Source organism: Phalacrocorax carbo, chromosome 2, assembly GCF_963921805.1.
Source record: "Phalacrocorax carbo chromosome 2, bPhaCar2.1, whole genome shotgun sequence".
NCBI lineage: Eukaryota > Metazoa > Chordata > Aves > Suliformes > Phalacrocoracidae > Phalacrocorax > Phalacrocorax carbo.
In genome coordinates this window covers 71,399,767-71,420,445 of record NC_087514.1, presented here as the reverse complement: position 1 = coordinate 71,420,445, position 20,679 = coordinate 71,399,767, and the positions used below count along the sequence as shown (strand labels likewise).

At 39.0% G+C, this 20,679-nt stretch overlaps 2 protein-coding genes across 3 annotated transcripts in view; one reads left to right on the top strand and one right to left on the bottom strand.

The window, feature by feature from the left end:
- Positions 1-20,679, top strand: part of LOC104050949 (poly(rC)-binding protein 3) — a 512,398-nt gene that overhangs the window by 299,402 nt on the left and 192,317 nt on the right. The window lies entirely within an intron of this gene.
- On the bottom strand, positions 4,816-5,516 carry LOC135311779 (uncharacterized). The gene is given in 2 exon segments (XM_064441784.1): positions 4,816-5,312; positions 5,315-5,516. Coding segments are annotated over 2 exon segments (699 nt in total).

The window sequence follows — 20,679 nt, the reverse complement described above, 5'->3', positions numbered from 1 at the left end:
AAATGAATTCTTGATAAGGAACTACCGGCGGAAAGGTTATGAGGTTATGGTAAAAGCTACTTCACAGAACTTGTCCTCACTAAAGAGTTAGTTTAAATTGCATACACTCAAGCTAATGCCCCTCAAGTTAATGTGGCTTGAATGAGGAAAGCTACCCTGTGAATTAGCACTACACCAATAAAGAGCAGCTGTGTTAGTAGCTGATGTGGTGTGCTTCCTGAGCTGACTTCCACTGATGGGCTGGCTAGCTCCAGTTAAAAGAGTAACTATTCTTGGATGAGAGTTGCTGGTTTTTTGATGGGTATTTTTTCATAAATGGGACCTGAGTTATCAACAGCACATATGTTAACTGAAGTTAACTCTGCAGTGAAAAAAAAAAAGTCACACAAGTCTTAAGGATCTGGTGCTACCAGACAAGTTAGTGACCAACAGGACAGAGCAGCTGATATGTAGACTGGAGAATCTGAGAGAGGGTGAAAAGCATGGAGCTGAAACAACTAATGAACTTGCCTTGCATTGAATATCCTGCCTCTCTGGAAGATCCTGGATGCTGACTTTGTTGAATATAAGACCACTTATTTTGCTGTCTTGAGTAGAGCTTTTTTGAAGAACTGACGGTGTTGTGTTGTCTGGCTGACAAGTATGAAGAGCTCCTATGCGACTCCTCTCAAGGGTCCTGTAAAGTCTCTGTGCTGTCCCCAGCCCCCTTCACAGTCTGTGAGAGGTATTGCCTCTGCTTGTGGCCAGCAGCAGATCTTGGGTGAGATGTTTCCACTGACGATTGCATGTTTCTTCCTTTTGCTGAGGGCTTTTACACCAGGAAAGTTAGCAAACAGAGCTTACTCCTCTCACTGCAGTTTGCAGAACTTTTGCTTGAGTAAAAGTGAGAAAGCCCAGCTTCAGTTTTGCAGGTAAGCTTGTGCTTATATTAGATACAAGGGAAAGACAAGCTTAAATAACAGAGTGGCTGTCACAGAAGTGACAAAAGACAGTCAGGTGTATGACACAAAGGAGGAACTAGCAAGTAAGCTATTAGCTACTGCTGTAAAAATGCAAAACAAGGGCACTGCTGAGGCACTGAAGGAGACAGTCTTACTTGGCATTTCTTTGCCAATATTTGTTGCAATCTTGGTGGCTACTCACGAGTAGTAGTTGAGGAATATTTAAATTGTCTTTAAAAATCATTTATTAAATGATATAAATTGAAAAATATTTGCCTGTGGAGATGGAATACCTTATTTTAATGCAGTCATGTCTCTAGAGTAAATACCCAGTTAGGCAGTTGTTTGAAATGTGTATCATTTTGCTCGATAGCTACTCAAGTCTGACAGTTAAAAACAAGTTTACAAGAAGATTAAGGGCACTGCTTTATAAATGAGATTTAAAATGGATGCATAAAAGACAGAAGGAAGCCTCCCTCGTTGAATTTCTATGTTCAACTTAATCCAAGACAGGCCAAGTTTCCACATCAGTTCAGATCAAAGTGAGGATCATAAGCTTCTTTTTGTAATGACTAGATACCCAGGCTATTTCATGTGCAAGGTCAGAAGCTAATTTCCTTCTTTCTGAAATACTGAGGATCTGTGTCTGTGCTCAGGACAACATGGGGACCACAGCTTGCTTTAATCCAGCTAGTGATTTAACCTTTCATTTCCTTGTTCTTTCATTTCTTTTGTATGCCTTCAAAAATTAAGTAACCACAGTTGTATTTTATATCCTTTAACAAAACGGCACAGTTCTGTGTGAGGGTAGAAAATCTAGGAGGAAGAGAAATACAGACAAAGCTAATCACTAAGATCTGACAGTTTTTCCGGTTGTCACTATTTCAGTTGAGCACAAGGAGGGTTTTGTTTGTTTTGGGAGATTTATTTTCTTTTTGGATCAAATATTTTTCTTGGAGAGCTCTAACATTATATTGATGTAAAAGTCCCTTATACCGACACATTGTGTTCCCCATCCCATTCAGGTACAATGATGTTAGTTTAGGCAATTTCATATTGATATACTCTGGCCCACTGATTGAGCTACTGTAATAGGTACATCCATCAATTATGTGCATAAATACCTCACAGGCTGACCTTATATATTCAGAGCTGAGCTTTGGTCAGCTACGCATGTGTAGATCTGATGTAGTGCCAATAAACCCAAGAGAAATGTTTCCACTTGCACTTTGCTTTGCTGGGAGTAGAATTTGAGCTATGAAATGTTGCTTGATGTTTGGGTGATGATCTATGTATATCCCACTTCCAGTGTGTGAGGTTCCCTTTCTGCTCTGCATTACCTTCGATGTCCTTGCTCACAATAATGACAATTGGAAAAGTTACAATTTTCTTCCAGTTCCATCTTCTCTTTATAGCTGTGGAGCCAGCACACTGGCAAAGACTTTATTGTTGGCCACTTTGTGATTTATTTCTTCTGGTTAGTGCTTAGGTAGGTAGTGAAATGGTTTTATCAGTGTTAGAACCTTGTTTTAGAAGATAAAAAATGTATTTTGTTTGATGAGGTCTACAAAAACATCTGCTACCTTTTGGCAGTGATATGGTAACCAGTTTCACAGATTTCTATCCCCAGTGCAGAGTGAATACTGTGCAAATTGCAGCTGAATGCCCAGACTGGATTATCTGATAACATCAGTACATTCTGAAGTTCTTCATGCACAGTGGGTACAGCTGACAAACCCCCTTGTTGATGACTGTGAACTAAAACACACAGAATCAATACACTGTGTAGCAAGAAGCTGGTGTTACAACCATTGCCCACAAGTGCTCTTGTTACATCTCTCACCTTAAATATCCTGACTCTGAGGGACGATAAGCATAGGTGGAACCGTCCCGGAGATGTCAGATCTCATCTCACTTGTACTCAGTATCCTTTGGTATCAGCTCTTGCTCCTCTGGAAGGCTCAGATTTCTCCCCATTTTTTAAGGGATATAGTTTTCTTTCTTTCTTCCTGTATTTCAGGACATGTGAAACTAGATGACTTTAATCTGGCAGTCACAGACAAAATATAGTTAATTTTCCGTACCCCCTTACCCTGTTGTCTGTTGTCCCTTTAAGAACTTCCCCTTCTCATGAGTTATTGTCCAGGAAGGAAGACAACTCGTGCAATTTGGAGTAGTTGAAATTGAGAGCATGAAACTCTTGGGCAAATAATTCCACAGCATCAGTTTCTGGTCTGGAAGAAGGCCGGGCTCCAGCGCTCTGCTCCAAGCCTCTTTTTTTTCCAAATATATTTACCAGTTGAAACACAAGATGGATTTCTGTGCTAGGTCTTTTAGACTGGTTTGTTCTTCTCTTTGTGAGACAAATGCTTCTGTATCACATTTCACCTGTTCTTTAAGAATTACCACTGGCTGGTGGGAGAATCTCATAATCATTTCAGACTGCTTTCACCAAGTTCCTTATGTTACTTACTGATCTTCTGCAGGTGACAGTTGTAATTTGGAGGCACGGCAAAGTGGCAACAGGTTCAGTTGCTTTATATCTGTTCTTGCAGGGCTACAACTTGTGCTTCATTTTGAGGGCAGGAACTTTCAATGTTCTTTTTAGAATTTTATGGAAATTTAGCAAGCCAGTAGAGTAAAAATCAATTAACGTGTAAACTTTTTTCTTTAACAAAGCTGATTACAAGAGACTAGTACAATCAACAAATCAAATTTGCAGTTGGAGTCACATTGATTGTGCTTAGTTGATTAAATTGATCTTTTAATGAATTAGTACCTGCGTGAAATTATATCAACAACATCCAGTTGTAGGTGGAAGGAAGATTCAAATTATGAAGTTGTGCAGCACAGCCACAGCAGGGCAAGGGATTTAATTGACTTTCCAGCCCTTCAAGGCAAAGCTGTGCCAATCAGATTTGTCTCATGAGTTACTTTTTGTCTTTCCTTTTTTTTCCCCTGCTTGTTCTGCTGTACAGAAGGTGGGATTCACAATGCCAAAAATAAATGTTTACAGTGTAAATGTTGATGTAGCCAAGCTTCTCACAGAGAGTAATAAGCACTTGTAGGATGTAAATAATTCCATTCTAAATTATGTGTTTAAAAATGGTCACATAAATCATACCTTATGAGTTTCTATTTCTCTTCACTGACTCTAAAGAAAGTGCAGGGTACTAGCTTGGCTGTAGACATCTGCATTGTAGCCATCTAATATTAGGTGGCAATTATCAAAACAGCTCAATTTCTTTGTTCTGGAAGATTAGTTTCACACAAACATACTCTTGCTGTCTCCAATGAAGCATGCTTATTGAAGGTACCATTTGCTAAAATGTAGATACTGAAGTGTTAGCACTTCTTATGCCCACAGATGTGCATTCACACCTTGTGAAGTGTTACAGCAAGAACAGTAATAAGGAGGCAGAAAACTCCAGTGCAATAAGATCCAGAAGAAAAGGAAATGGTATTTAGAGAAAAAAGGAAAAGCTCCTCTACTTGCATGGAATTGAGCTCTTCAGAAGTAGTAACACAGATGAGGGGGGCTCCACGTATGCGTCTGGTTTGCAAATCAAGCTCATAGTTTTCCTATTGCATAGACCATAAAACTGCCAAGGTACTGACCATTCTGGTCATAGAGGTCTAGAACAAATGCACTGTCTCTGAGGCATCATTGGATGTTTATGGATGCAATCCCATGTTTCCTCTTCAAAGAGGATCTAAGCAAATCTGAGCATAAATCACATGACCTGGTAAAGTGGCCCATTTTGGAATAAGAGCTATGGATGTAACTTTTATAGAATCATAGGATCGTTAAGGTAGGAAAAGACCCTTAAGATCATCGAGTCCAATTGCTAACCTATCACTGCCAAGTCCACCACTAAACCATATCCTCAAGCACCACGTCTACCCTTCTTTTAAATACCTCCAGGGATGGAGACTCAACCACCTCCCTGGGCAGCCTGTGCCAATGTTTGACAACCCTTTCAGTGAAGAAGTTTTTTCTAATATCCAACCTAAACTTCCCCTGGTGCAGCTTGAGGCCATTTCCTCTCGTCCTATCACTTGTTACTAGGGAGAAGAGTCCAACCCTCACCTCGCTACAACCTCCTTGCAAGTAGTTGTAGAGAGCGATAAGGTCTCCCCTCAGCCTCCTCTTCTCCAGGCTAAACAACCCCAATTCCCTCAGCCGCTCCTCATAAGACTTGTTCTCTAGACCCTTGACCAGCTTTGTTGCCCTTCTTTGGACACGCTCCAGCACCTCAATGTCCTCTTGTAGTGAGGGGCCCAAAAGTGCACACAGTACTCGAGGTGCGGCCTCACCAGGGCCGAGGAATACAGGGGCACGATCACCTCCCTGCTCCTGCTGGCCACACTGTTCCTGATACAAGCCAGGATGCCATTGGCCTTCTTGCCCACTTGGGCACACTGCTGGCTCATGTTCAGCTGGCTGTCAACCAACACCCCCAGGTCCTTTTCCTCCAGGCAGCTCTCCAGCCACTCCTCCCCAAGCCTGTAGGGTTGCATGGGTTTGTTGTGACCCAAGTGCAGGACCCGGCACTTGGCCTTGTTGAATCTCATACCGTTGGCTCCGGCCCAATGATCCAGCCTGTCCAGGTTGTAGAATTTCTTTTGCTTTCTTTTCTCTGCAAATTAGATATAATATGCTGGGGTTTTTTAATTATATAAATGCATTCCAACAACCATAATAATCAAAGAAGTAAGAAAAAATAGTCCTATCAGTAGGAATTTGCAAGTACTAGTACTACATCCTGCATGGGGGAAAACAGTGGGAGTGTCAATGGGTTCAGTTTCTTTGATTTTCTCTGGTATTGATACAGCCCTTTTGGACATTTGCGCAGTTACATTTTTAATTTATTCTTGTTTTCTAAATGGGAGGCTCTTGACATTTTCCTGTTACCTTACGGAGCAGCAAAGATGCCCCTCCGAGAGGGCGGCCTCATCAGTGCCAGCACCCTGGGAGAAGTTCCCATGGGAACTCACACCTCCTTAGTGAGTCAGTCCAGTGCCTCAGGTCCTCCAGAAACCATGCTGTCCTAGTTTCTTTGCTTATGGAGCTATGTGTTTAAGACATTTCCCCTTGTGCTGAGGGCTTATCTATATGTCAGGGTTTTACTAGGGCCACACAGCAGGAACAGGAGGTGCAGAGGGGGAGGCCTCTGCAGCAGGAGCCCTGGTGTACAGCAGAGATTCTAGCAGATAAAGAAATATTTTGTTGATTTCTTTTATATGACTTGATATATTGGCTGTCAACTGTATTGGGAGAAGGCTTCTTTGCCAGTTCAGCTGTGCCTCCATGAGGGAAATCTTACAGGTTGTATCAGTGTTTTGTCAAATCTTGAATTATTGGAATAAATGTATGTAAATCTTCAGATACATTTAAAAGCTCAAGAGTAAATATTCATCACTCCTAAGATTAAGGAGTCTAATCATGTTTTATAGGAGGTATACTCCTGAACTCCAGCTCTTTCTTATCTGGTACAATAACTTCGTAAATTATTCTGAATAGGAGGTTCTTATTCATTTTGTTAATGCACTCTCTCTGATACAACCATCCTTTGTGGAGGATGCTTACATTTTCTTGACTGCCATTCAGCTGGTCAGCAGATAAACTTCTTATCCTAGCATTCTCCAAAATTCTCCAAATAGAACTTATCCTTATCTAAATTGGATGCTCCAAGCACTGCTCTGAAAGTTTTTCTTCATGCAGCTGAGAGCTAGTGGCAACACCTTCTTGCTGAAGCATTTTTTTCTCAAGAAAATAAGTAAGCTGGAGGAAAAAGTATGAAAAAATAAACCAGCATCTGAATCCTTCAGAGCCCGAGTATAATTTAATTCACAAAGACAAGCTTCATTAAAAGAATATTAATATTGTAACCTAAGGCAGTGAAAGCAGGGAAACATAGGAAAGGATTAAATACCAAATGAGTATGCACAACAGGTAATGCTAAGCAGGTTTTCCATCATTCCTGGCCATTGGAGGTTTATCCATTAATAGTTTTAGGCTTAATGCTAAATCATAAGATTTATGGTTTGTAAGGAATGCTTCAGTTTTAATTTGTTTTACAAGTTTCACCTTAAACATATGACAATTGGGACCAAAACTGACTTCTAACAAAGAAACTCAATCTGCCTGCTTTGCTAGCACTGTAGCACTGCTCTGAGTTTGCAGAGCATTCCTGCGTCGTGTTTCCTCTCCTCTTGTGAAGCAGAGGTCCCATTATACCTCTGTTGAATCATGTGATGGGGAACTGAAGCAGCCTCTACTGTCAATTAAAGACTCAAACGTAGTAGGATTTCTGAGAATGACAGAAGATCTCCTCCTGAATTAAAGGAAAATTTTCTGTCATGTTTCTTATTTTTAAAATTGACCCCTTTTTATGCTGAAATGTAGGGCAACCAAACAATGATGTATTGAAAGCTAATACATGTGCATGTACAAACTCCACTCACTTTCATTAAAAAATGCACACTCATAAAAACAAAGCCCCAAAACCAACAAAAGATTGTCACCAAGATGAGAAAGTATATTTTCTCAATGAATATTTGCATGTCCTGTGTAAGGCACAGATTTTTTTTCCAACCCTGTTGCACAGTTGTATCATGGGACTTTTGATATTTACACTATAGCATTGCAGGTGCAAACTTGCTATTCACAGTAAGGCAGCTGTGGTGACGCATATTGAGGCCCTCAACCTTTAGCAAGTTTGTTCTATGGTATGCTTGCATACACAAGTGCAGGACACAGGAAAGTCTTTAGCTCTGTTAGGGCCAACCCTGCCATCTGGCCTCCCCCTCCATGGCAGTACATAGCATGCTTTTCTCCTACTCACACCCACACCCAGGCAGAGCTCTGTGCAACATCCAGATCGGCAGGTGTACACAGCCACATCATTGCAGCAGTCTGAAGATGGAGTGTTCTTTTCATTATTATTTTGTTGTATTTGATGATTTTTTAACTTTCATGTTTTTATTGTTTATCTAAAACTTAGGCACTAGGAGTTTCTTTCTGACTAAAAACTTTTAGATTAACTTTTCTACTCATAAGATTAAAATACCATCACATTAAAAGACTGAGATCTAAGACCATCACCAATGTAAAACAGTAGCCCCAAAATAAAATCACGAGCTGTGATTAAATTGTAGGGATCCAGGATAACCATTAGCATTGCATTAGAAGTATAAGCATTTTCACCTTGAAAGTTTATATGAGGAATTAAGATGCTGAACTGAACATATGTCAGACTGCAGCTGGCTGCCCTTTGTACGCATTACCGTATGCTCTCCCTTTACAGGATTTTCTACTTTGTATTCCTGTGTAGGGCTGAATGGAAACCTTACAGAGAAAATCTCCTAATGAAATGTTTGTTTCTCTCTACCAGTGTATTGTTCTATTCCCTTATGTTATTGCTCTACAATGCAGTATCTCCAAGTGTTTGTTTTTCAGATTACTGAAGTTTTAGGAAAATTGAAACAGGTCTTTGTAGAATCCAAGTATTCTTTCAAAGAAAAAAAAAAGGCAAATTGATGGGGTTTTTTCTGCCTTTCTAATAGCAAAAAAAAAAGCATTTGACATTATTTCAAGTTAGTCAGCAAGACTGCAGATTGTATTCACAGAACAAATAGCTTTAACAGTGGATGGCTATAATGCACTCTTCTGTGTTTACAAGCCAGCCTGCAGAGCAGGCTGTCACTTGGGAAATTTCTACCTGTTGTTCCATTAACAAACAAGGAAATAACAGATCATTGCAAGAAGAGGAAATATTCAAAAAAGGTTATGGGTAAGACTTCCAATTAACTCAGCCAGCACAGGTATTATTGAAATTTGGAACCTTTTGAGAGTCTTCCCCATTATTAGATTTACACATGGTGTATCAATATTCAGGCTTCTTCACAGTGTATTGTCAGATACATTTTTTTGCTAGGTAATCTATTCTCCATATTTTACACATAAATATATTTGTATTATATATAATATATATTTTATATAAAAATATATATACAATATAATATATACTCTCTATATTTACTCTCTATAATGAGGTTTTCTCTTAGCATACTATTCACAGGACCCTGGCTTCAACAAGTTTGTTGTCTGGTATGCTTGTATACATACATGGAGCTTGCTCCTCTTGGCACAATAATTTAAATGTGGGCTTTTTTTTACTATTATCTAGTAGTTGTAGTTTACAAAGCATTACTCTGAGTGTACTAGTTGTAATTTCTCCACTAAAAATAATGAAAAATCATCAACCTGCTGTTAAATTTCCATATTTGTGTAACTTGGTGGGTGAAGAATATAAGACATATGTTCATGCTTCTTCTTAAGCAACTAGGATATATATGTCTATTTTCTGTGTAGCTTAGCCAATGTATGCTATGTAGCCCACTTACACATTTTCATTCCTACATGTGAATTCATACCTACCTTACATTTTTCCTTCTACAGAAAGATGTCTAGCCTCTCTGTACATTACTGATGCTGTCCCTTAAGAGGCTTTTGGGGTTTCTATTGCTGGGTAGGGCTGAACAGAAACCTCTAAAAAATCTCTTAATGAAATGTTTATTTCTCTTCAGCTGTCTATCCATCTATATTCTGTTGTTATGGCTCTGCCACATAGTATCTCTGAGCTAAGTGTATTCTCTTGCTTTGGCTCTGGTGTTCCTTGGACTCTTCCAGGAGGACTCTTCCATGAATCAGTTCACTTAAACAGCAGGAAAAAAAACTTTTTGGACATAGTTACAAGGTATGGCTTGATCTAAACTGACCATTTTGTTACTGCTCAGGCGCAGAGCTTCAACTTCTTCCCCCCAAATCCTACCCCCTAATGCCTTGCTTACACTATCCACTTGTGCCAACTTGAGTGCCATCCACAGCAAGCCAGTTCAGTTCACTGAAATGGCACAAAACTATCTTAGTAAAATCTTACATAGACCTTGCAACATCACACTTTGCACGATTCCCTGAGTGCATCCCTCTGTGAATAACACATCAGAAAAGGGCTTCTGACTTTTAGTGAGTTGTCTTTTTCCTCCTTGCCATGATGCCACAAGGCTATGTGGTACACACAATTGATGAAAAAAAATCAGCAAAATATGGCAAAACAGGAAGATATAAGTATTTGTCCCAAGCCCACCTGGAAGAAAAAAAGTCTGTGACAGTCCAACCATCTAATGTAAAAGTATTCTGAATTCACCTTACAATTTCACAAATGTAGCTCAGAATAATAGACAACCTCTCTCAGCATTTGTTATTGTCCCCTGAACTTTTAAAAATAGGCTTGATCCTCAAGGCTTAAAATATTGCATCCCACTGCACTGATTTAAGCAGTTTAGAAATATACAAACATACACCTCCACAGCTGTAAAACATTAAACTTCTTAGTGCTACTGCCTAGAATCAATGTTTCATTTCCTAAGCTTTGTAGTAACTGGTATATTTTTGACTAACATGGAGTGATGCAGATTGCTCATAAAGTACCAGCTGCTTTAATGTATCTCTTGATAAGGCTATCCTATGTATGTGAGAAAACATAGTGATTTAGCACTAAACTTTAAAAAAAGGTCAGATTAATAAACAGCAATAGCAAAAATAGAAACACAATATGTTGAAAAGGAAAAAGGTTTGTCCTTCAAAACATGGACATGCTTCATATCTGCAGCAGTCTAAATGCTTTGGACAACACACACTGCATGGGCTAGCGCTGTGCTTCTTTACATTACATGCAGTCATACGCATCTCTGTGAGTTTACCTGGGGTGTAGACCTGCGCCACGAACCCACTCTGAGCCCTGTAGCAACATGCAATTCCCCTTCCTTTTAGCAAGACTCCAGAGACTCAAACAGGGCATCAGGCCTAGGCAGTGCTGGGTTGCGATACCACCGTCCTGCTACTCGTGGCACCTCTCTGTGTGTTAATCACAGCAGAACAGGAGAAAAGAATCTTGCTCTCACCATTAACTTTAAGGGGGTATTGAAACATACTGTAAGCACTCAAGAACACATGCATGCCTAAATGAGAAATAATGTATTTCTAAGAAACTTCTAGATTCTTTTCCCAGGGCAATAAACTGTGAAACTTAACCAAAAAAGTAAATTAAGAAAGTGCTAGGCTGTCTCTAATAAAATCAAGTTTTTATGTGTTAAGGCAACAGTATCAGTCCGACTCCTGGCTGACAAATATTATTCCAAGCTTGAAGCACAAAAAGAATGGACATTTCTGAGGGCTGAACATCAATACTTTAAGGATGGGATAAGCACATAATAAATTTAATCTGAATAAGAAATAGGCAGATTTTGGTATACATACGGGTTAATGTAAGGACTGTCAGGTTGCTGTGATGTTTTCTTTGGTCTGCCAAAAAAGTTGGCTATCTTGTATTAGCTAATATTATTAAATATAGAACAAACTATTTCTTGGTGAAAGTTAGGCCTTTGGGCTATTAATGAAGGTGAAATCATATACAAAGGAGTTTTATTTGAAGGGTTGAGACACTTATCAATGTATTTATTCTGTGTTTCTATTTTTTAATGAAAATCACCCAATAAGCCAAATCTAATATACCTTAATATTCTTGAGTCAGAGGTTATGTGTCTTTCAAAATTCATGCTACTGTTGTAGACTCTAGAATCAACAAAAGATGTTGTTCGCCAATAGGCCTGTCGTCCCAGAACAAAGAGAAAACATAGAAGTAATTTATGTTATGGCAAAACTGGTTCCTGACACAGCTGATTCATTTGAACCTAGAAAAAAACACTGGCATTGCAAGTGTTTTCTACCACTACCAAAAGCTGGCAGTGGGGGGAGCGATCCCTGGTCAATTTTTAGATTGTATTTTCCCAGCAATGCCAGACATGTTCAGAAGCTTATCTGTCAGACAGCTATGGAGAATCATTCAACTTTGAAGCATCTGTCCTTATCAGAGTCACATTCATCCACTTGGACATTGTAAATCAATAACTGGAAGTGATTTGGGGAGCATTGTCACAAAACAGTCTCTCAGAACATAGCCTTTAATGAAGTGGATAATTTGTATGTTTTTTGAAGTTGGCTAAATTCACATGGTTAATTCTAGCTACAATTTGCTGCTAGGTATGTCCTAGTAGGGATTCAGATTTCTGTGGGCATCTTTTTAAATTCAGGTTTAGGCAGAATTAGTTTTGAACTAAAGGACTTGCTATATTTAGAAATTACGGCACTTCTCAGTACAGTATGTTTATACCCTTGTCTCTGTAAGTTCATTCTGTGTGATTTGTATCTTTCAGTAAAGAACACAACCTGTATCCAATAGGTGTGCCTGAACTGCAGCATAGTTTTTCAGAAAAGCATCAATCTTGATTTGGCATCACTAGCAAAATGTAACACCTTTTTTTTATTATTTTCAGAAGTTAATTATCCTCCTTGGTTAAAATTAAACACATTAGTAAACAAACCTGCCTTCTGTCCTTTCTGAATTTATTTATATTCAGCTTTCAACCACTGGACCTTTGGTAATTAGGCAGGAGATAAACTCTTTTACTGTCAAACTTCTGCTTCTCATATTAGATGTGAGACTATGATTAAGTCCCAACCCCTTAACCTTCTCTTTGATGAGCTAAGTAGATTAACCTTCTGGAGTCTTTCACTAGAAGGCATGTCTTCTAATTCTTTAATCATTCCCTAGGCTCTGTTATGAACCTTGTCCAATTTCTCAGCATCCTTCTTGAAATTTGGATGCTTGAAATAGGCACAGTGTTCCAGCCATGGTTAAACTGGTGCCAAATATAGAAGTAATATATTGTACTTCTGTCCCCCTCAATCAAGTCTTATGAGTAAACTGGGAGTTGGCCTACCTCATTTTATACAGATGAAACACAGAGACACCGTCTTACCCTTGAGACTTATTGTCCTTTTTGCCATGCTACATCTGTGGTAGCATCCTGATTCTTATTCACAGTGATGCTCTTCTTCAGGCTTGCTGGAAAGGGGCTTGGTGGGTTTGGCAGGCTTCAGTTTAGCTTTCACACAGAGCTCTCCACTCTGTACAATGAGTAAGACTTTTTTTCCTGTAATGACACTCCATTCTAGGGCAGATTTGTAATCAACTGTGGCAGTGAGCTGACATTTTAAATAGCCACGTTGAGCTTCCCTCCAGTAGCAGGATGTGTGTGAGCTAAGACAAGGCAGCACCCTAAGCTGTTTGCAGCTTTGTTCATGCATCCCAATGTGTTCCTGGATCAGGGCAGTAGGAAAACAGAACTCCTGTGTGTTGGACCTCTGTCAGCCTCACATCCCAATGTGAAGGAGTGGCTAAATCCACACCTGGGACAGCACACAGAAACAGACCAAAGTTAGTATTTTAGTCTTTATCATCTTTCAAAGTCCTTAAAGAGTTGCAGGTGCTTTGTGGTGCTCTTTTCCCATACCACCTCATATTTTTTAGTCTCTTCTGTTCCCGTAGTGTTCTTACCACCCATGGATCTGTTAGCATAGAGGATTATTTGAAAGGTACGATTCAATTCCTGTTCTTGCCACGTGACCCCATTGTATTTTGGGTGAAATTCCCAGGTCAGTTTAAAAGTCTGAAGGTGAAATCAAAGCTTTGACCAAGCCAGAAGGTGTTCTACTGTCAGTATAGCCAGGGCTAGGCTCTTTCCTCAGACTTTTGCTGCAAGCTCTTAAAAGAAAGGCATTTAAGTAACCAGCTGCCTATGGCTCTTTATTTTTTCTCCTGTGCATTTTTAAATTGAAGGTAATATTTCAAGTATAGACTAGTTGTTTTGACCCTTACATGGCCCCCAGCTTTCAGGGGTGTGATGTCACTCAGTTCAGTGCAAACACCAAGTATACCGTAGAGTGCTTTACTGTTTATTGAGAAATGAGACTGTGTGGTTTCATAGAAAAAACTCAAGGAAGGATAGCCCTTGGCTTCATTTACCAACAAAGGATTGTCCCTGTTGGAAGGGAAGGAGAGCATAACTTGCATTGGGCTCACATAAATCCGATGTATGAAACGACTTATCCAAAGCTAATATATGCACGTAGGATGCAATTAAAAATACCAGCACAAATTGAATAAATTATGACTAGCTGAGGGGTATTACAAATAGTTTGGTTAGAAGATGTGTTGTGGTAGGATTTACTTTAATGTAGGAAAGTGTTCATTGAGCTTCTAACATGTAATTCAGTTTTTCTACATACGCAGTTGTGCAAACGACCTTTCAAAGATTTGTGAAAACACATTCTTGTTTTAAGGTTGAATAGTATCCATGATGGAAAACTTCAAAGAAATCGAACAATCACCAGAACCAGAAAGTTGAAAAATACAGAGTCACAAACACAGGTACTCAAGTGTATTCATTTTGTCAAGCTTGCAATGACTTTGAGAATGACCAATAACACACACAAAGGGAACAGACACCAGTTTTTCAGATGCATTTTTGAAGGATAATGGGGAATGCTGTGGAAGTTTCAGAGGTGAGAGATGTTGCTAAGTGTGCTTTTTTTTTTTTTTCTTATTCTCATTTCTATATATGGATTGTGTTCACATTTATGGTACATCTTAGACATGTTATATTTTTTAGGAAAGCATCTGCTTGTCTTGGTTTTCTTGCCACTTTTCATTAGCAGTAAAGTAGCAATGTATCTGGGTGTTTCATTTTATGGTTTTCTTCTTTCAATAGTAATCTCTTATGAGAAAGCAATCAGGGAAAAAGCTAACAGTGTTCATCAACTCTGTATGGATTAAAATTAGTCTTTGCAAATGGGAATGGTCAATAGTTTTACAGAAAAGAAGCCCGCATGTGTGTTAATGAACTGTTGATTAAGTGATTATAAAATTGTGCAATCCTTGTATTTTAAGGTTATTTCGTGGTTCAGAAACTGATACACATTTTAATTAGTGCTGCTATTAGAATTTACACTGTCACATTTGTAAGATACTCCAGCAAGGGGCAGTGCAGGACACAGAAAGCGGTCTTCACAGTAAATCAACTCCTCCCTAGAGAGGTTTGAATCATGTTTATTTCAGTTATTCTTTGTGTTTGTTTATCATAGAAGTTCAAGCAAATGAAATTAGTTTTAAGTTGAGCAAACACTCTTTGTTATTGGTCTATATGCAATTTCCAAGATGGTGTTAAAAAGGCAAAAACCTTTCTTAAAGGCAATTAATGATTGTATATCATCTCTTAGCATTTGTAATATATATTAAGTGTGTCTAAGTCAGTGGAACACAGGATCATGACTGCAGAATCAGACCCGTAGTTTACTTTTTACCTTTTAAAAAACAACTGTATGAAAAGTTAATATTATTGCAGATAGATTAAATTAATGACACATCCTGTGTATATATCCTGCTGCAAGCAGAAGATGGCCAATGATTTGCAGCTTTATGCAACACAATATAAAATGTGAATCAGATCAAAATTTCATTCAGAAACATTTATGCAACTGAACAAGACCTGCAAAGAAATTTTCATTGTACCAAGCTATTTCCTCTCCTGGAAAAAAATTCAACCTTGTTCGTATGCCTTGCAACCTGTCAGTGGGGCACAAAAGGGCGTAAGAGTGCAAAAGCTGTTCCAGGGTGTTTTGCACCTTGGCTTACATTTACTTCCTGATTTTCTTAGAGCAATAATTAACCCGATGATTGATAGTGAGTTTTAAAACATAGGTGTCACAGAATTTGAACTGTATTTCTCTGTTACATTCTGAGCTTGGCAAAGCCATTCTTGAAAAGTAGCAAGCTATTTGCTAATGGTGCAGTCGTCTACGAAATGTCATCAGATTGGAAAGGTGGAACAGAAAAATATAAACATGTTCTGAGGTAAATTGGACATCCTGTTTGTAAAAGCTTGGACAAATTCACCTTGTCAGAACCAGTAATGTCACTGACCTGGGAATCTAATTCTAGCTGTCTCCTATATATTTAGTTATACTTGTTTTACTTTATTTGACTATATGAATTGAATTTTGCAAGGATTCTGCATTCCTCCAGTTTGAGTGAGCTTTATCTTTTTTTCACCCAGGAGCTTGCATTTTCCATTGGAGAAATGCAAGTGAATGGGCTGATGTGAGTTTCGCCATAGTTCTAGGAGTGACAAACCCAGGTGTCTAGTTTTTTGAGGATGTGTAAGCTATTCTAAAACATTTGGGTTTTGTACACCAATTGTTTGGAAATTTAAGATAAAAATAATTAGCCCATCAGGACTAACTGTGTGTTAACCATGCCTAACCTCCTGTTCCTCATTACATTTCACCTGTTTGAATTAAATGCTTCACAAGATTTAGGTTTTAATAAGGAGTGTAAGTGTCTTCAGTGGACCAGGTTTTAGTCCTGAGTGTTCGTACGGTAGGTTCATAACCTCTTCTGCAGTCAGTAATGGGTAGAGGGCCCTTTCTAGTAGCAGAGCATTAACACTACTCCGTGCTTCTGACCCCAAAAAGGAAAAAATAACAAAAGTCAAATAAACTTATTCTCAGCGTTGTGTCAGATCACTAACACTTTTTATTTAAATAGATCTTGAAGATCAGCTAATAATAAAGCCTTAATGGATTCAGTTAGGCAAGCTCCAGGTCTTCGCTGTGCTTGTACAAAGAAGTTGTCTCACTCCCACAGTTTTATTAGAATAAAACGCGGACTGCAGTGAAGCTGACAGCTGAGCAGTTAGGTTACAAATCAGACTGTGATGGTAGGGCAGGCCGAATGAATATTGCCATTTGGCTTGTCAAAGGCAGGGTGAAAAACAAGGCTTGATGAATAGCAGAGTTTGGCTTATGTAGAGCAAGGGTGCAAGAGCAGCACGAGGGGCCCCGGGCCAGCAGTACCCACAAAAAGATGTGTCGTAGCATGTTAATTTTCATGCCATGTGGGCGTGAGGCTTTCATTAACAAAAATATTCTGGAAGATGCATTATGGATGTTCAAAATGAGAGGTGTTTAATTTATACCTGTAACAGTGACAAGCAGTCACTGTAAACAGAGCTGAACCAAGACCATGAGCTTTCTCTCCCAGCATGTGAGTTTATGGGCTAATGACAGCCTGTCTGGATGACATTAGTGTATAGAGTTATAACCAGAAAGATGATTTTAACCAACAGCCTTTTGCTGTGATCAGTTAATGCTGATAAAATGAGATCTCAGCACCTGTTCGGAACAGAGGATAGGTGATCCCTTTGAGTGATTTCTAGCATGTAATTCTGGCTCTCCAGGGAACGCACTTCTCCACAGCTTTGTGTGGCAAATGTAATAGGCACGATAGTAATGGTGTCTTCTGATTTGCTTTCTCATCTTGATACATGCCCACAGAAGCCACTCCGGAATAACATTTTGGGCACTCAGAGCCTGAGAAAGAATAAATATTTTTGAGAACATAGAGACTTTTTAATTTATTATCAGGGATAGCCACAGCTATTTTCCAGATTAAGATGCTTCAGATACAGAACTGCATCTCTTCAGAGCAGTAGTAATGTTGTCAGTGAAAATAAGAGCACATCCTGATTATAAATAAAGTTATCAGCACTGTGTAGTAGGATTTGAGTTTTTTCTTTTTTAATTAAGGTCATGACAAAGCTGCATAATTATTACTTGTATATAAAAGAAAGAAGGTCAATGTGTGCTATAGAGGAGTTCAAGAAAATAATCTGTCTAAGCTATAGAGGTATACTCATTTTAAAAAAATGAGCAGCAGTGGAGAGCAGTAGTTGAATTACAAAGAGAAGCAATGATGAGAGTCATTGCAGAAGACTGCAAGAGATGTATGCTAGTGGCCTTGGTTTCTCTAAGTTTTAGCATTTACAGTGGCCATGAGAAAATTAAAATGCAAATGCATAGTTCTGCCTGACAAGAGGATGGCGAGCTCCAGTCTCAGCTGTGGGTTAGTGCTGAAAGCTGGTAATCCAGGACACACACCTAGCAGACCTACAGTGCTCAGGATGCACCTTAATCACAGTCCACTCTGTAGTCCTGTGGACAAGACACCGTCAAATCTCTTAGGCTTCGAATCAGATCAGCCAGCTTTGTCTTGGTTTGCAGCCAAGGCATGTACTCTCTGTCACCACTGTTTTCATGTTTTCCAGTGCCCTTGTAAATTGGCAAACATACTGCAAAAGTCTAAAATCCTCTGTTCACAAGAATTCTTTCAATATCAACACCTTATGTAGAAAAAAGCCCAGTCTCCAAGGTGGCTTTGTCTCCCTCCATCCAGACTGTGCTCTTAGTAGAGGAGGGAGATGTTTTAATATTTTAATAGCAGGATATTTTAAAACTAGATCAATATACAGGAACATCGATTGAGCAGTATCCCTTTAGCTTGTACACTGTTACAACCTTCCCACCATGTTCTTATTAAAAATCATTACATTAAGAAGAATCTAGTTGAATAGGTTAGAGCTATTATTATGTTGTCTTGTACATATACATGTACATGTATATCTATCTATTTATACTCTAAACAAAGTAACTATAGTATATTAATAATTTATTTGTGCCTAAGATACTGTAATGTAAGATGAACATAATTTCATTCTTGATGAGATTTCACTGAATATTTTTCAGTGAAATATCTGCAATAATTCAGATATGGTACAATAATATTTTATTAAAACACCAATCAGAAATAATGTATTTCTATTCTATTTGACCTATGTAATTCCTTCAGGCCTGTAAAATACTAAATATGAGTAACTTCATCCCCTTCGACAAGATCTACTCACCGGAAGCAAATTGCACATGTGCATTGGTCTTTAGGATTAGGTGTAAGAATAAAAAAGGGGATGTGTTGCAGTTGCTAGGTGACATTCAACTCAAACATATAACATACTGTAAATAAACACAGGAACCCATGGCTCTGTCCAACTGCAGAGACTGTTGAATGAAATCTTCCTGATCTCTGGGGAGACTTTTGGAAAATTTAGTTTGAATGCTGAAACGAATTGAAAGTAGGGAACAATGCATTTAAAGCCTGTAGAGGTTGATACTTAGTGAAATGTAGGTCAGTCAGATTACATCATGCAGTCTCAGCTGCTGTGTTTTGTCATCTGCCTGTAATAAGAAGAACCAACATAGGCAGCGGTTATACTAGAGAGAAACGTGTTTTTCTCTGAAGGAGAAAAGATCGATTGATAGGAATGTGACTGTGCTGAATTTGAGCCCAATGTAGATGCTGAGCTCTGAAAAATGAGGAGTACTGAGTGATGGGGTCAGTGGGGGAATGGACAGCATAGCACAGGTTGGTTTTTTTCTGAAAAATCCTGCTTTCTGGAAACTGACTTGCTTCCACTTAGAGCAAAATACGCAAGGTTCAGGAGGTAAAAAACTAAATTTACAACACCTAGCAAAAATAGGTAAATAACCCTTCATCCCCTAATGCTTCTGAGCCTTCCATCTCTTATGCTGTTAGAGAACGTTAGTCCTCTGACTCCATCAGCCTCTGCATCGATACCCATAAACAGCATCTTCCTTCTCTCAGTTGTTCATTTGTAATTTTCCTCAGTAAAGTGGGTGGACACCACCACAGATTACGCAGCAGCTGATAGTTACTATTTTATATTGTGCTGTCTTAGGTGTAATTTTTCTCATCAGCAAAAGTATTTGAAATAAATAAATTAGAATGGCTGTTATTAAAATGTTTCTGAAGTTATGTAAGAACTAATTCATTTGTGATTACAATTGCTGAAAATATAGTTCTCTTTTTCATTATTGAATGTTGTAACTTTTCCTGAAATCCAGCAATTATACATGTTAAAACTTAATATGTAGCTTGTTTATCACTTTTCAGGGACATCTCTTTTTCTAGTGGGTGGGGGGTTGTATGTGTACTTGCTAATAAAATTCACTTCTTAAGAGCAAATGAGCGCCAATTTACTCAAAAATTTTAGAGTCTCACAAGATTCACTTTTTCTCAAGTAGCTTTCTACAAGTAGCATATATCTTTCGGTGATAATTATTCAGTATGAATTCAGTAGCTGAGTCTGTGTTTAAAAAGGTAAGCTGTTGCTATAGTCCTCCAAACAGTGTGGGAAGGACTGATGCTCATCTCTGGGAAGGAATTTAAATGGTGTTCACGTGGGTTCACATGAGTCTAGAGAAGTCTGAAGGAGGGAGATATTGGACATAATGAAATATGTGGTGCAGGTGGAAGGGAACATGTTGCCAGAAAGGGTTCTGAATCTTCTTACAATAAACTGATGGGTAAGGAAGAGCTCAAGCAGGACTGATTTTCAAGGGCTGAGAGCTTACAGTGGTATGAGATGGCTTCTAAAAGTCAGGCTGTGCAGTTAGTGTTTTCAGGGCCATAGGCTTTCTCAGGCATAAAAACCACTAAATCAATGGCTCCACGAGTACCACCATACACTTCACAGACCTTCTCTGGACCTTCACCTTCTCGGGGTGTCTCATGCAGAGGCTTGTGTTTCTCTATCTTCATTAATGGTATCAACCACTGTGTCATCGGCGAGCAGGGTATTAAAGGGTATGTTTAAAGATATGATTTCACCTTCAGATTTGCTATAGCCTTCCTGGGAGTGGGGATGCACCTGTCTGTCGTCATCTCTGCTGACAAATTATTCTCCCCTCAACAGCATTTTTTCCCTTGCCCCTGTCCCCTTTGGGAAAGGAGCTAAGGGAGTCAGCTTTGGCCCACATCTCTGCTAGTACAATGTACCCCCCTTTTTGGCAGCTCGCAAGAGCTGGAGGCAAGAGGATGGGCTAGAGACAGGTTCCTGTTGTCAGACTCAGGCCCGCACT